This window comes from Spermophilus citellus (genome assembly GCF_964194105.1).
Source record: "Spermophilus citellus genome assembly, chromosome: 3".
NCBI classification, from domain to species: Eukaryota; Metazoa; Chordata; class Mammalia; order Rodentia; family Sciuridae; genus Spermophilus; species Spermophilus citellus.
The window spans coordinates 190151782-190168756 of record NC_138184.1 but is presented as its reverse complement, the minus strand read 5'-3'; the positions used below and the strand labels follow the sequence as shown (position 1 = coordinate 190168756).

Here is a 16975-nt window from a genome sequence, read left to right as displayed (position 1 = left end):
TTTTTATAATTCCTACAATCACTCTTTAAATTCATCTGAGTAGAGTCATGATCTTTGCTTTGTCTCCTAATAATATTTCTGACCCCTTCAATGAGGTACAGATAAAATTCCAATGAAAACACATTTATAAACATAAATATTTTAAAGTTATTACCTACTCATTCTAGGATAATCCCTTCATTTTTTTTTCTTTTTACTTTTCTCATTTGACTCATTCAAGACAGTTTTAGAATTTTCCCTCTCATTACATAAATATAACTCAATCTTTATGTCCAATTACTCAGGGCTTCTTGGTGCACAGAGTGACACATGTAAGTTTTGGTTTAATATTATCTAATAAGAAAATACATAAAGGTAAATGGAACCCTTGTTTGGTTCATAACTATGGCAGGTTATATCTGTCAAAAAGTAACTATGAGGAGGTAAAAAAAAAAATAATCAGAAATCTTGTAGTGTTGGCTCTGTTTCTTGCCTTAGCCCTTGAAGTTGACTCATCAGATTATGGTATTCATTAGAACATTCACTCTAAATCAGCTATTCTTTTGATGGTAGACCCATTGGATTTTTATTTGAGTTATCCCTGAAAGATCTGAGATAAATTTTCCCTTCCTGCATATATCACAATCTGATTATTGGTTTCTCATTAGAATATTGGCATGAACCCAATTATATAGCTAATGGGAAGTATTTTCTTAAGTTTAACACTGTACTTGCTAAGCTGTGAGTTTTTCAGAAAGTTATTTATGTATTTTTTTAAATGATGTTTTTGTCTGTTTCAATACTAATAAGTATTATAATCTCTAAATATTTTTGTATGTACTCAGTTACATCTCTCTTTTTTTATCAATTGCTAGAGTATCATGTGGAGCAAAGAAATGCAATGGTCAATAACAGAAGTGATGAAAAGGGAATAAAGAAAATGTGTCATTAAAAATTATCACCAAAAAATGGAGTTCTACATTTTAAAAATTATAATTTGCAAACAAGGCAAAGGTAGCAGTCTACATATAACATGTAATTAACATTTGTTGGAGAAAAAAAACCCTTAATTTCTATTTATTAAGACAATTTATATTTTTAGTAATGGTAGTTTTGTTTTTTGTTTTTTTTTTTAATTTTTGGATGAACTAGTGATAGTATTGGCTTATTTATAATGTTTGAAATTCCTCAGGAATGTACCATTGCTTTCTAACCTATATGATTCACATTAATCTCTGTGTGTGTGTGTGTGTGTGTGTGTGTGTGTGTGTGTTTATGAAAATGGAGAGTCAAATAGTTGTATGTTAGTTGGTGTATCTTTATGTCTGTTTTAGGTGATAGTTTCCTAAAGGAACAGCCACAATCTGCTTAAAATTTGCAACACATTACACACATCCGAGCACTAAACACATATGATTTCAGGATGGCCATGATGTGATGGATGGAAATGGAGATACATATGATATATATATGTATATATATATATATATATATATATATGTCATAACTACTATTTGTATGGTATTCACAAATCATTCTAACCTTTAAAAATAATTAAAATCACATAATGAAAGGTCTTATGAACTAAAAAAAATACAAATGTAGATAGTTTGCTTAAGTTTACTCATATACCAAGTAAGTTATAATAGTATCAAATTACAGCATAGGCTGAAATAGAACTATAAAATTGCAATGTATTATGGCATGTCTCTATTCATAGAACTATTCCCATAAAATTCATTTGTGATTACTGTACATAAAGTACATTTATTTGTAGATAAGAGATAATTAAGTGAAAGCATTAGATTTGACAAGCTTCTTATCCTATGATTAACTTTATAGAGGGGTACATATTTATATGTACATTGTTATACACATATGTGTAATTTCCACATCAATCTGTATACTTTATATCTGTTTTTCTGTCTATTTCTAATCTGTTTTAGCACCTTTTAAAATTTTAACCTGTCCTTCTCTGTCCTTTCATTTCTGTTTCATTCTTTGCTATTTGAAGAGATTAAGAGATTGATGATTGTGAGAAGAAAAATTGTATCTCTAGATAAATATTTTTTTCCAAACTGCTTATTCTAAACAGTCAGTTTATCAAATAACAAGTAATTAAGTAAACTGACAATCAGATTTTTTAAATAGCACAACACTTGGGCAACCACTGCTTTTTATTATAATAAGTGGAATTACATATATATATATATATATATATATATATATATATATATATATATATATATATTTCTGTATATTCTAAAAAAAATCCAGGAATATTTTTAAAAGCCACTGAATTCTCTTCTGTTGTAGTGTTTCTCATGTTACAAAATTAGACCTAATTCATCTATTTTTCAAGTTATTAATAAGGAAAAAAGAAGACATAGCTATTTTTCAGTATTAAATATAAAGGTTGTTTTAGTTGCTTTGTGTGAGAGAGGAATTAATCCACCCTGGATTTCTTTTTTCTTTTTTAATCCTAACCTCGCTTTCATTATTAATTTCCCCTCTCTTTATAGCATAAAGTCTAGACTGGAAAAGTTTGAACTGCATTAATAATGACTATTAAAATAAATTGTGAACCATGCCTATTAATCTTTTTCTATTTTCAAAGACACACTATCCCATAAATTTGTTCTAGAGCAGTTATTTATATAAATACTTGCTTTTATTTACAGTAAAAGTGAATTGTTTTTTCTAGGAAGGAAAGTGATTGCTTTTTCAAAGGTTGCAAAGTTGGCACATTGACAAGTTGTTTGATTAAGTGCTGGTTAGTAGAGCAGTGCTTCCCACAGAGCCCCTGAGTGAACTGAGCATGCACCTTGGGCTGCACTCTCTTGAGCGCTTCTGCCTTTCCCATCTTCTCCCAGTTCTCCTTTCTGGGGCTTTTCTCTATACTGTATTTTCCTTCCTTGCTTCTTTTTACCTTTATCTTTCTCTGATTGCTCCTTTTCTTTTCTCATGTTTTCATTCTCACAAACTTTTAAGAGAAAGGAAATGGTCAAAAAGAAACTTTAAACTATGTTTTTTTTTTTTTTTTTCCTCTCAGTTTAATGAATGAGGCTTTGAATACGCTTTAGATTTCTGGAGTGTGTGATATCAAGTTAGTTGCTTGAAATAAGAAAATGTTTAAAGAAGGAACTAGAATACTGGCTTGATTCCTCATTTTAAAGGACCTCTCTAGATAGCTGTTCTTCACAGATAGATATGTATCCATAAATACTCCTAGATGAGTTACATATGCTCATTTTTTAGCACTGTATATTCTCTGTATATATACAATTTTGAAGTTGGTGATTGTGTAAAACAAGTATATTCTACATATGCTTTTTACTAATTAATATATTTTATATATGCATATTATTTCCAATTGTTTAATCTTTATTATTCATTTTAATCACACCTTTAAAACATTTCAAAAGGCTTTTCCCTTTTCCCCAGTGTGGCATTGATAAGTTGTGAAATATTGAGAACAGTGCCGTGAAGTTGTTTATTTTTAAGTACACTAGTCAAACCCAAACATCTTCACATATTACATAAGAGATGTGGAGTAGAGAGTGGGAGTCTGATGAATTATGATGCCTCCAGAAAGCTAGCAGCTAAATGCTGTGATACTTTAAATGCTTTTCTTAAATTGTTTTAAAATATATAAAAATATTGGCCATATTAGTGCTTGAAGAGCTTCTGAACAATGATGTATGGTTCGAAGTAGGGTAACAGGCACTTGATCATGACCTCCCTTTCCCTTTCTTCCTCTGCAAGGTGCCCGTGTCAGTGGCCATGATGACTCCCCAGGTGATCACCCCTCAACAAATGCAGCAGATCCTTCAGCAGCAAGTCCTATCTCCTCAGCAGCTCCAGGCCCTTCTCCAGCAGCAGCAGGCAGTCATGCTGCAGCAGGTAATGTGGGTTACCTGCTGTGGTGCTCTAGCGCCACTCAGGAGGTGTATGCCCCTGTTGACAGTGCGGTGGGCATATTTGACCACTTGGTCTCCACTTAAAGGCACAACCTAGCAGCATGCTAGAACATAAATATAGCATCTTAATTGTGGAACAGAGTCAGAAAATTAGATTCCTTAAACTTTTTAAATTTATTAAAGTCTAGAATCAGAGCAGAAAGAGAGATACTTTAAAAATGGAATAAATCAGTATTTAACATGTATTCACATGCCTAGATAACTTGATTTGTAAACCTCCCAAAGATACACGTCACATAATTGTTGCTTTTAAAACTCTTAACACTTTTAACACTCCAGTGAGTTCATACAAATATGAAATTTGAAGTGACCATTTTGTTGACATAAAGAAGTGCCATCCTAAATTTTCCTTTTAAAAATATGCTCATTATTTAAATAGAGTCTACTTATTAGAATTGTTAGGAGGCTAAGCCACAAGTTTATGAAATTCATCTTCTGTAAATAATAAAAATAGTGTTCCTAATATATGCCTTATTGGAGACTTGTGCATATATAAAGTTGACTTTATATTGTAAACTCACTCAGCATAGAGAAAATAGTGTGCTTTACCTAAATTCTTACAGAGTTAATTACTTTGCTGTTATCTGTGCTGATGACGACAGGCTAGTTACTAAATATCTAAGTCTCACACTGTTCTGAACATCTGACAGATTGAATTGTTTTTCCAATAAAAATTGAACCTGACTTTGTGGAGCTAGCTTGATTATTTTAAGTTGTAGAGTAGAACCATTTTTTTTTTTAATATGCTTAGTAGGACTTCAGATGGAATAATTTAGGGCATTAATTTGGCTCTGGCCCTTTAGAATACAGATTTTCTATACCCTCTTGTTTAGGATTTTTTGGATTCTGGATTGGAAAGTTTCAGAGCTGCCTTGGGGGAAAAAAATGTATGTAGAGCTGTCTCTTTGAATACAATGCATTTTTGTTGTTTTTCGTGAATCTTAACGGCTACTCTGCCATGTGCCAGTCTAGAAGAGTTTAGGAGATTTATAATACATGAAACTTTTGCCTTTATTTATTAAAGTCAAAATGGTTTATTCAGCAACAACTACAAGAGTTTTACAAGAAACAGCAAGAGCAGTTACATCTTCAGCTTTTGCAGCAGCAGCAACAGCAGCAGCAGCAACAGCAGCAGCAGCAGCAGCAACAGCAACAGCAGCAGCAGCAGCAGCAACAGCAGCAGCAGCAGCAACAGCAGCAGCAGCAGCAGCAGCACCCTGGCAAGCAAGCAAAAGAGGTAGGATCCAGATATCTCATTGATAGCTAAAAGTATGAGGTTGAGAAGGGGCTTTGAGGGGCAGGGAGAGTCTTAGATCTTTCTGTAACAAGGCTCTTGCTGTCAAAGATGGAGTGTTATATATTTTTACTGAGCTTAATAACAGTGACAGTAGAACTCTCCTGCTCCCCTTTTCTTGTAGCATGGGACTTGAAAGCCACAATCCAAAGCTGCTGTGGTCTAATGTTCACTAACGAATCAGTGTCCAAAGAGCAAGCTGTGTGGTGGACAAAGTGCTGATTATCTTGTGCTCACTGAGAATCTAAGTTGGTGAGGGAACCTTATTTTTCTCAGTGGTGCAGCTCAGGAAACATGCATGCAAATTTAGCCCATAGTTGGGGGTGGAGAACCAAGAGGAAAAACTGGTTGAGCACAGATTTCAAAGTCACAGGCCCCTGATTAATGAACTGCTACTGTAGGTTTGGAGTGGCGAGTAGAAAGTTACAGTTTGATATGCTCATAAATCAAACTGACAAGCTGGCTTCTCGGGCCTAGCTTGCACTTGTCAGCAAACTGCATCAAATATAAACATAATACAAACAAAACATGTTGAAGTAGTTAAATTGATCAGCAGGTATCAGGGCTGTTGTCTTCAAGCTGCCCATTATGCAAACGTACAGGAAACAGTTGTGACCTCCTGAGGCTTTGTTTCTGTTTGGATTTGTGAATAGAATTTCAGACAGCCATCAACTACAGAATAGAAATTGCTCCCTTATTTCTCCGGAGGCTTTGGGCAATCCACATGACTTGCTCCATTATGCAGTCTGTTTTCCAGTGAGCGCATCAGAAGTTTCTCTTTTCCCCAAACTAAAAAGGAAAGGTCTTCCACAGCAGCTTGTCTTCCTCTGAAGTGTGACTGCCATCTCATAGCCTCCCGAGTCCAAAGAACTCTGGTTTGTCTTGTAATGCCTCACAAAATTGGAAGTTATACTTTTCCTTATAATAAGGGCACTATTTTTTTTTTTTTTGCCTTGAACATAATTCTGCCTTTAATATATTCCAAAAAGAGAGGAGAGGAATAGAGAGAGAGCCAACAGGCCTGTCCTGTGAGGGCTACAACCCAGTTTACTAATAGATCACTGGAGACATATGGACCTCTGCAGATCAAACTTATTCAGTTGGAAAAACAAAAAAGAGTATTGTGGAAGCTGAGCAATTCTATAAAGTGTTATTCTTTTCGTTTTGATAATTTATTATCTAATAAGCTGATTTTTAAAAGTCTGAACCTCTGTTAAAATATGCTATCCCTAGACCTTGTTCTATACTCTCAATGCAAGTTCCTTGGTTCTCTGCTGCTGTTTAATATTTGAGAGAAAGGCAACTGAAATCTAGAACCTGCTCCCATTCTGTCCCTGAACTTTGACCATGGAATGACCAAAAACTCAACAGGGCAATGAAAGGAGCATACCTTTCTCAGTGTGTGAGCAGTTGGTGCAGACCTTGTTCCCTGCTGTTTACTGGGTTGGGTTTTCTGACACCAGCAGCAGCAGCAGCAGCAGCAGCAGTTGGCAGCCCAGCAGCTTGTCTTCCAGCAGCAGCTTCTCCAGATGCAACAACTGCAGCAGCAGCAGCATCTGCTCAGCCTTCAGCGTCAGGGACTCATCTCCATTCCACCTGGCCAGGCGGCACTTCCCGTCCAGTCGCTGCCTCAAGGTACAGACAAAATGTTGTGCACACTTCATCTCTAGTCTTGCACTTTCTACCATCCCATGGCCTGTCTTATACCTTGAGAAATTTTGTTTTTATGGCCTTCAAGTTTATTATTACAACATCGTTTGTTATTATGGTTGTTTGACCCATCTTCCCATATACTGCTTTCAGATGTGTAGTTAAACTGCTTTCCAGTGTTTTGTTAGATATTAAATGTGTATTTGTTGTTCTTATGAGCAGAAAATAAAAGAGTATCAGAATTCAACCACTACTGAACATAGAGGGGGGTCAGTTGGGGATTGGTTTACCGGGAAGGCACTCCATTTAACATAAGTGAATTGAAAATGAGTTTTGGTGGATAACTGATAAGAAAAAGAAAAATTTTCTCATCTTTATACAGAAATCCCTGCATATAAAAGGGAAACTATGTATTTCTATAGACCACATTTCCAAGTTATGCTTTGTGTAACCCCATCTTATATCATAGGACTAAATCAATCCTGTTTTCTCTACTATTAGCTATACAGGTAGTGGGAATTAAGAGTTTTTAAAGGCGGCCTGAAATAGAATCTATATATCTGTTTGTTTGTTTGTTTGTTTGTTTCAATATAAGAAAAGTTGGAATGTACTCTAGTGCTGTTATATATGCAGGAGTCCGAACTCTTGGGGAAAAAGTCCAAGTGAAATAGAGAAATAATGTTGAGCAAATGACTGCGCTAAAGTTCTCAATTCAGGTAGAAGTCATATCTCATTAGACTTCATAAAAATATAGTCTCATTAGCATTTGGATTTTATTGGAACAAACATTAATCCAAGTATGAACTTTAATTCAAGTCAGTTGTATTTGTCACAGAGGGGATCGTGTTGTAGTATTCACCTGAATCTCTGGGACTCTGAAATAAAACAAGAACAATTACATTTACAAAAAAATAATTAAGGCAAATAAAAGTCAGTTTTCGAAGTGCACATGGTCATCATTTGTGGCACATTACCATTTTTTCCTTTTTATTTATCAAATTACCATCCCTTGGCTTATTTTCCCAATTTCCCTCTGATTTCACATCTTTGAATTCATCTGACTGACATGCTCTTAGGAAATCAGCAAAGATAAAGTTTAAACAGCAAAAGAGAAACTAGGTACAAAACATACTTTTCTGAGTTATTCCTAGAAGAATTGGAATAAACTGTAGGGTCATCATAGTAAGGATTGTCCATGCATAGATTATTAATATAATTTGAGAACAAATTAGGAAGGAGAGAAAAGCAAGGTGCTTATAAATTAATTAAATGTAAACATGGATTTCTTTGATCCAAACTACAGTAAACAGAAGCCACAAGTTTATCTTGTTAAATAATTAAATATGATCTGTATTTGGGATCTGATAACGTGAGGGTCTCCACATAGGAAATCATGATTTACCATAATTGTAATTTAGCAAAATCATTTAAACTTTTCAAGAAATTTTAAAATATGTGTTCATAGAAAAATAGTAGAAATTATTTAAAATATATTTGTTTGGCTACATTCTTCAAAAACAAGTGAACTTATCTCATTGAAGAATGACATTTATTATGATACATTCATTCTATTTTCAACAGGAAATTTTTTCTCATTTATGAGTATTCTTTTGGTAGGATTATTTCTTCCCCATAACCCTGACTTCTATTCTGAAAAAGATATATGAGAGAGGGGGGATAGTAGAGGATAGGAAAGGTAGCAGAATACAACAGTTACTAATAGGGCATTATGTAAAAATGTGGATGTGTAACCGATGTGATTCTGCAATCTGTATTTGGGGTAAAATTGGGAGTTCATAACCAACTTGAATCTAATGTATGAAATATGATATGTCAAGAGCTTTGTAATGTTTAGAACAGCCAATTAAAAAAAAGATATATGAGAGATAAAGTACAAAGAACAGACCACATTTAGGAAAAGAAAGTATATCTGAAAGCAAAATTTGGTTTGGTTTGAACAGAATGTTTATACTTTAAATAAATCCATTTAAATAAATGAAGGGACAATATTTTAGTTGGTTGACTGACCAGTGTTTTTTTTGGTGCCAAGTAATCTACACAAACTCGTCATCTTTATGTTTTACACGGTTTAGATGATTAAATGTGAATTGTATCACCATGAAGACCTGTCTATCAAATAGGCAGAGCACGTCAGACACACCAGCTACACTAAAGAAATATATAGTTCCACATCCACATCTGTGGGTTCTGCATTAATGGATTATTGTCCATGGACTCAACAAACTGTGAATCAAAAATATTTGAAAGAAAATGTCATCTATACTGAACATATACAGACTTCTTTCCTTTGTCATTATTCCCTATGCAATATAATACAACAGCTACTTACACAGCCTTGACATTGTATTATGAATTGTAAGCAATCTATAGATAATTTGAAATGTATGTGAAGATACAGTAAGTAAGATATAAGTGGATCCTCCACCATTTTAAGTAATGGATTCCAGCATTGTAGATTTTAGTATCCTTGGGTGTCCTAAAATCAATCCCCCACAGATTGAGAGGGACCAGTACAATGTTATCATACTGTGTTGGAATCTCACAACCAGAGTGGAAAAAGTAAAGAAACAACAATTGGATAATGTGAACCTTCAATCATTTCTTAGTTACTGGTAATTTCAGGTAGCAGTATCATGAACACTTTTATCTGAATCGTTTGTATCTTACTGTTTGTTTCAGGTAAAATTACCTAGAACACTTTTATTATTAGTTTCTTAGTTCAATTTGCCCTAGATTTTTCAGTGGTTGATTCATTAGCCATGAGTAAAATTTATATAAAATCAAAGGGGAATTACGTGCAGTGATGGATGGTGTTCTTTCTCTTAAAAATATATCATATTTTGTTTATCCCCATGATTTATCTCAATTTCTTAAGGTTACTTTAAAAGTATAACTTATTAAACTATACAAAAATTATATGTAAATATCAGGAATAAAGGTACATAATTTTGATAGAGTAGCAAATTTATAGACACTTTTCTCTAAAGTTATATAATGTAAATATTTTAACACAAATTACTTGAAATATAAAGCATTTAAATTTATCGTGAGTATTCTTAGAATATTGACTTTTTAATGTATAATATGTAATTAAATAACCATCTCTATATTTTGTATATAGAGTGACAGTAGGTACAAGGAATCAAATCAAAACAGGTAGATTTGCAAAGCAACCTTGAATAATATGGTGATATAAAGCTACTAAATACATGGATAGCATAGTTTATATATTAATTGGTAATTTAATTTAGTGAAATATTTTAATGACCTGGTGCCATGTAATGCTGGTTAGGAAATGGGAAATTGGGCAGGAACTTTAGACTTTACTATGTTTCTAACATCAGGAAAAGGTTTGTGTATCCTAATGCACAATATATTCACACATTGACTAATGACCCAGTATTTCCCCTTTATCCAAAGTTTTGCTTTTCTCCATTTCAGTTATCTACAGTTAACTACACTCCACAAATACAAATGGACAATTCCATAAATAAACAATTCATGAGATTTTAATTGCTCCCTATTCTAAGTAGATGATGACATCTCACACCATCATGTTCTGCTCCATCTAGAATGTAAATCATAGCTTTGTGCAGCATATCCATAGTCTACAAGGTACCCCCCCCCCATTAGCCACTTAACCCTCTCAGTTATCAGACTGACTGGCACATTATTGCAGTGCTTATGTTCAATTAATGCTTACTTAATAATTTCTACAAAGTGCAAGAATAGTGATGCTACCAATGCAGATATACCACAGAGAACTGTAGTGTTTCCTTTAAGTGAAAAGGGGAAACTTCTCAACTTAATGAAGGAAGGAAAAAAATCCTCTGTTGGTTCTTAAGACTTACAGTAAGAACAAATCTCCTATATATGAAATTGTGAAGAAGAAACAAAGAAATCATGCTAGTTTTCTGTTGCACCTCAAACAATGAAAGTTATGACCACAGTGCATGGTAAGTGCTTAGTTAAGATTGAAAAGGCATTTAATTATAGCATTCAGTGTTATCCATAATGTCAGGCATCCACTGGAGGTCTTGGAACAGATACTCTGATAAGAGGATTATTTGGCCGGGAGCAGAGGTGCATGTTTGTAATCCCAGCAGCTTGAGAGGCTGAGGCAGGAGGACTGTGAGTATAAAGCCAACCTCAGAAACTTAGCAAGGTCCTAAGCAACTCAGCGAGACCCTGTCTCTAAATAAAATATATAAAAGGTCTGGGCATGTGGCTCAGTGGTTAAGTGCCCATGGGTTCAATCCTCAATATCAAAGAAAAGCGGGGGGAGGGGGGAGCAACTATTGTATCTTATTTCACTCCAACTTTTTACAGATTTTAAGTTTTTAAAAGTTATTCAAAGAATTAATTTTCATTGTATATCTGAAAGACCAAACAGGCAATGGTAGGTTCTAGTCAGAGCTATATTAAATTAATATCTTATACAGCTAGATGAGCTTGGAATCAGAGGGTTGTTGGATAATAAAGAAAATGAACTCTTTTGAAATAAAACAGAATAATGTGGGCTGGGATGGTAGTTCAGTGGTAGAGCACTTGCCTAGCATGTGTTTGGCACTGAATTCAATTCTCAGCACCACATTGTGTCCATCTACAGCTAAAATATTTTAAAAACTAACTAAATAAAACAGAATAATGTCCTTTATGCTCATTTAGGAATATGCTGAAAATAGTCTTTGGCCTCATTATTCAGCCATAATCAGCACTTTAACTTTGACAGTTCTTTGCTATGTAAGCCTAATAGCCAACTGCCCACATCACCACTTCTGGCATCCTGAATCTTCTATTTAGTTGGAGATCGTGTGCTTACATAGATCACTGTTACACATGATCATGGTAATAACAGCATCAGCAGTATGAACAATGTATGTCATGCAGAATTTTTGTTACCATCATAGTATTCCTGTTCAAATACCAGGAAGTTTTTTATTATAACTTGAAGGAAAAATATCTTTTGGGGCCTTATATACTAAAACTCTATCAGTGAATTGAATTTAAATACACTTTTATCACTGCAGAATGAAACTCTGCAAGGTTGCCTGTGAATGCTACTAATTTTTATGTATAGAAACTAACTTGTAAATAATTAAATGCATAGAGAAATACTGAGTTAATTTTTGAGAAAATAAGAAAGATAAAGATAAAATTTTATCAATTCCAGTTGTTGTAAAACTGTATTGTAGTGAACTGGAATATATAACATTAATATGGATTTGATTCCATTTAGTTTATAAGTATTTTTTACAAAATTTTTATGTGACAATTCTTCATATATTAGGAGGAAGATTCCAAAATGGAATGTCAGCTTAGTCACATTATTATATCATGATGAGGAATATTTTCATAATAAAATTTTAAATATTAAAAATGGAACCTATAGAATATTTTATGCTAAGATCACTTTAAAATATATCAGTGGTATTTGTTTCCCCAAAGTTCCTTTGGTGGAGATAATTGTCTTGGGTTTGACTTCCAATCAAATACCTAATTTTACTACCTGTTACCTGGCATTTGGACAAAATGTTTAATTGATGCACCTCTCATTAAACCTACATGTCAGAGACGGGCATTGTCTCAGAAATTGTTTATATAAATAACAAATATATTAGGTTTGCCAGGTTATAAATAAGCACACAGATTTCTGAAGGATCCTCCAGAAACTGGTCTCTCTTCTGGAAGGGAGAGCTAGAGACTTAGATGTCAGGGCTGGCAGGTAAATTTGCTTCTACAATATATACTCTTCTCTGTGACTTAGCTGTTTTGTCCATGTGCATATAGTAGTTTTTCAAAATGTGAAATTTAAGATGAAAAATGGAAAGTACATGGTAATATCACAATTCGTATTAAAATAGTGAGTATCAATCAGCTTAAAAATATATTTTATATATTACATACTTCCACCAAAGTTTATTTTTATTACTTTCAGTTATAAGTAACCCTAAAAAATAAGTAGAATACCATTAAATAAGTAATTAGAAATTGACAGTAGACTGACTTTGCATCGTGATGAATAAACATTACTTAACATTAAAAAATTAATTGCTATACATAGAAAAGAAACAAACATTGAAACAATCTTTTATTTTTTTTTACTGTGAAAAGGATACTTAAAAAAGTAAAACCATTGAGACTTTTCTAGGATATATAATCTAGATACAAGTTGTCAAATGCTAATGAATTCCTAGCACAAGGCTTGCCATCTTATAGCTACTTCACAAACTCTGAATGGGGATTAAAGAATTATTATTATATAGTTTTATCTTTGATATTAGCTGTTACTTTATTAAGGATTCATCCTTTTATTTCCTCAACTCCTGTGAAAGCAAGCTAATGTTTACTTGTAATACTGGCAGGAAATAAGAAGTAGCCCAAGCCATCATCCCAAAACAGAATATAGTTTCTCAGTTTTTTGTGGTCATGAAATTTTGAAATTGCATAATTATTAAACGTTTTTGCACTATTATTGTATGTATCCTTAGAATAAGTTATTAAGAGAAATTGAGTAATCTTCATTCAAGATATAAGTTGTCTATTATGCTACAATGTTTGAATCTGCTGATTCTCAGAATGTGTTTGCCAGTAAGCTGGTATTCTGGCCAAACTGAAAAACTTCCAAGTGACATTCATTGAGCATTCACTTGCAGTAGGCACTCTTCAGGGCACTGGGGACAGCACAGTGAAGAAAACAAACATCCCTGCCATCATAGAGCAAGCATATATTTTAGTGTAGAAAACAGTTAATAAATAAGTACAATATATAGTGGGGAGTACTAAGGAGAAAAACAAAGGGAAAGATAGGAAAAATAGAGCAACTGTAGGAAAGGGAAGAAATTGAACTTTTAGACAGAGTGTATCGGAAGGAAGTCCCGAGAAGGAGTTATGTGAATAATGACCTGAAAATGTAAGCAAGCTCTAGAGCAAGTGTCACACAGCTCTAACATGAGGATAATAGAATTCCCCAAACCATTAGCATTAATAATAATAATTTTTAAAATGATATTGGTTTGGGATATTATATATTAGTTATCATCAGAGTACTTAACACAGAGACTGACATATAGGAAGCAGCATGCAAGTACAGTATCTGTTTAATAAAACAGAGTTGATTAAAAAGAAGAGTTGGCAGGGGGTGGGGCTGTATAAATAGGAGCTTAGTTTTGAACATATAAGGTTTAAGAAACCTGGTAATATCATGGGAGTGTCAAATAGAATTTTGTATTTTGAAGGTGAGGATTGAGCTACAGATGAACTGGGGATTCCTAAGCCTATACCTAGTATGGAAAACTGATGTAAATTTGTGCAGTTATAAAATATTTGTTGTGTTTTTTCCCCCCTCAAGTATATTTGGAAAATACTCAGATTAAAAAAAAAAAAAAAGAGGTTCAAGTTTTCTTTGTTACTAGATACAGATTTGCAGCCTTTAGGAGACCAATTTACATAGAACACTGTTTAACCAAACTTTATAATACTGCCTGAAAAATAAACTACTTTAACTCTTGAAAACTATCAAGGCTTTGAAACTCATAAAACTTTTGAAGTTACACAACACTGATTGTGTAACTGTTTAATATTGATAAATAATTTTGTATTTATAAAAAAATATCTAAGCAATTGTCCGAAGAGCAAGGTAATTGTTTTACTTTAAAAAACAAACTTCAGTGCCAGATCATGAGTGTATTGGAATCACCAGTGGAGCTTCAAATCTACTGATGCCTGTATCCCACCTCCAAAATGATGGTTTAATTGGTCTGTGCTGGGGTCAGGGGCATTGGCAGGTTTTGTGTGTTTCTTGTTTGTTTGTTTAAGTTGTAGATGGGCACAATACTTTTCTTTATTTATGTGGTGCTGAGGATCGAACCCAGTGCCTCATGCATACAAGACAAGCACTCTTCCACTAAGCCACAACCCCAGGCCATTGGCAGTTTTAAAGAATCCTTGGTAATTATGAAATGCAGACATTTTGGGTAACCACTGCTACTAAAAGAAATCATTTTTACTTCTTTTATTCTTTTTCCCTTGTCTATAATATTTGAAAACACCTTCTCTACATTTTAATTAAGAAACACTATTTAGATAATGAGCAGGTTATTTATTCATTATGTCTGTATTGAGGGCCTATTAAGTAGCTAGCACTTGTTGCCATATCGGGTCATGGTAACATCACTGACATTCAGTACAAATGAACAGAGCCATGGAACTCTTCTTTGACAAGGTAAGTGATACTCACATGAATCAAGTTATTAATAATACCCATAAGTTAAATAATTAAAAATACCATTAATTTATAATATAAATATAACATAAAGCATAGAATTTAACTGAAATATAAAATGTTGGTGGCCACACAATCTATGTTAGAAATAATGAGTACCATTCAAAATTCTTTGGGTATTAGTCTTCTAGGTAGGAATACTCCTAAACAGGATGCTCTTTAATAGTCACAGAATTCCTATTTGGGAATCAACATGCCTTTGAGAATTGTAGGATTCTGTTAAAATCAGTGAAATCAACAAGTATTTTGGGACACAAACCAGGTATGTTCTAGACACAGTGGATATGCCAGTAAAATAAGATGTATTTCTTTTTATGAAGCTTAAATTTTAGTAGAGACTGGTGATAACAACAAATAGATAAATAAACAGGTGGACTGATCAGTAGCTCCATGGTTTTAAGAAAGCAATAAAAATGTTCTTAAAGCAAAACAAAGTATGATAAGGAGTGAAAGGATGCTTGAAGAATGAAGTGGGGAAGGGCACTATCAACACACTGGTCAGAAGCTTGTGAGAGAAGGTGACCTTCCAACCACTGTGAAATAGAGGCCTGATTCTGGGACCTGGATCTTGCAATAGAAGTTTTATCAAAATGTCTGTGCTGTTAAATGTCCTAGTGGTAACCAGGAGCATGGATATCTTCATTTGATTTCCTGTCAGATTGGGTTCCTTTCTGTGTATAAGGATTCTTTTTACTCTAGGATTAAATGCCTAGCTTCTTTTTAAAATAATATTGACAAGAAATAATGATAATTAACACCCAGAACATTCTACTGTTTTTATATAAATTCCTGTAAAATCATTAAAAAAAAAAAAAAGCAGTTTGCAGGCTTTTATAAAAAACAACCTGGCTCCATGATCACATTCCAGCCATCTCTGCCCCAAATATTTAAAACATGGTTACAAAGTCTCTAACAAACATTACATTACCTGTTTTTTGCCCCTTTTGTTCCCCCTAGTAGCTCACCTCCTCCTCTTGCTGTTTGGCTCATGCATCTTCACCTGGTCTCCTTCCTAAGTAAAAGGTTAAAGGCCATAAAGTTACAAATGATAGTCACTCAGGGGTATGAACAACTAAGTCTCCCAACAGATGATAAACAGACTTACTTAGGATGAGCTAGGAAAAATTTTCACTCCTCTAATGGACCTCTAAAAGACACCCAGATTCAGCTTGAAAAACTTATAGAAAATAGACCTTTGCCCTTCAGTACCTTTCCAGAATGAAAAGTGAAAATAAGAAATCTTTTACTGCCTAGGTGACATAGCTGAACTTCTTTTTTTTTTTAAAATATTTATTATTTTTTAGTTCTCGGCGGACACAACATCTTTGTTGGTATGTGGTGCTGAGGATCGAACCCGGGCCGCACGCATGCCAGGCGAGCACGCTACCGCTTGAGCCACATCCCCAGCCCCATAGCTGAACTTCTACCCAGCCCTGGTCTTGTTTATCTTTGATAACAAGATGCCTGATGGCCCGAAGGCCAGAAGTCTATCTTCAGTGGACTAGCTAAAACTCATCGAATCTGAGATGGCTGCCAGAGGGACCATCTGACAACATCACTTCCTTATAGTCCCATCTGCATGCCAGATGACACATCCCCTGGCACTGTGACAGTTGACATTTGTCATGATGGTGACAAAAGAACCATAAAAGGAGCAAAAAGAGGTGGTGCCCAAATTCCCAGAAAATCTCCACCCATTACCAAAAAGACATGAATATTCCTTCCCATTAATTAGCCTGTCTCCATCTTCATTTCTTTTACCTTTTA

The 16975-nt window shown here is 34.0% G+C and overlaps 1 protein-coding gene across 1 annotated transcript in view; it reads left to right on the top strand.

Moving 5' to 3' along the window:
* Positions 1-16975, top strand: part of FOXP2 (forkhead box P2) — a 561440-nt gene that overhangs the window by 493779 nt on the left and 50686 nt on the right. Inside the window, exons 8-10 of the mRNA XM_081286102.1 lie at positions 3745-3882; positions 4984-5196; positions 6714-6888. Coding sequence (XP_081142228.1) covers positions 3745-3882; positions 4984-5196; positions 6714-6888 — 526 coding nt within the window. The remainder of the gene's footprint in view (positions 1-3744; positions 3883-4983; positions 5197-6713; positions 6889-16975) is intronic.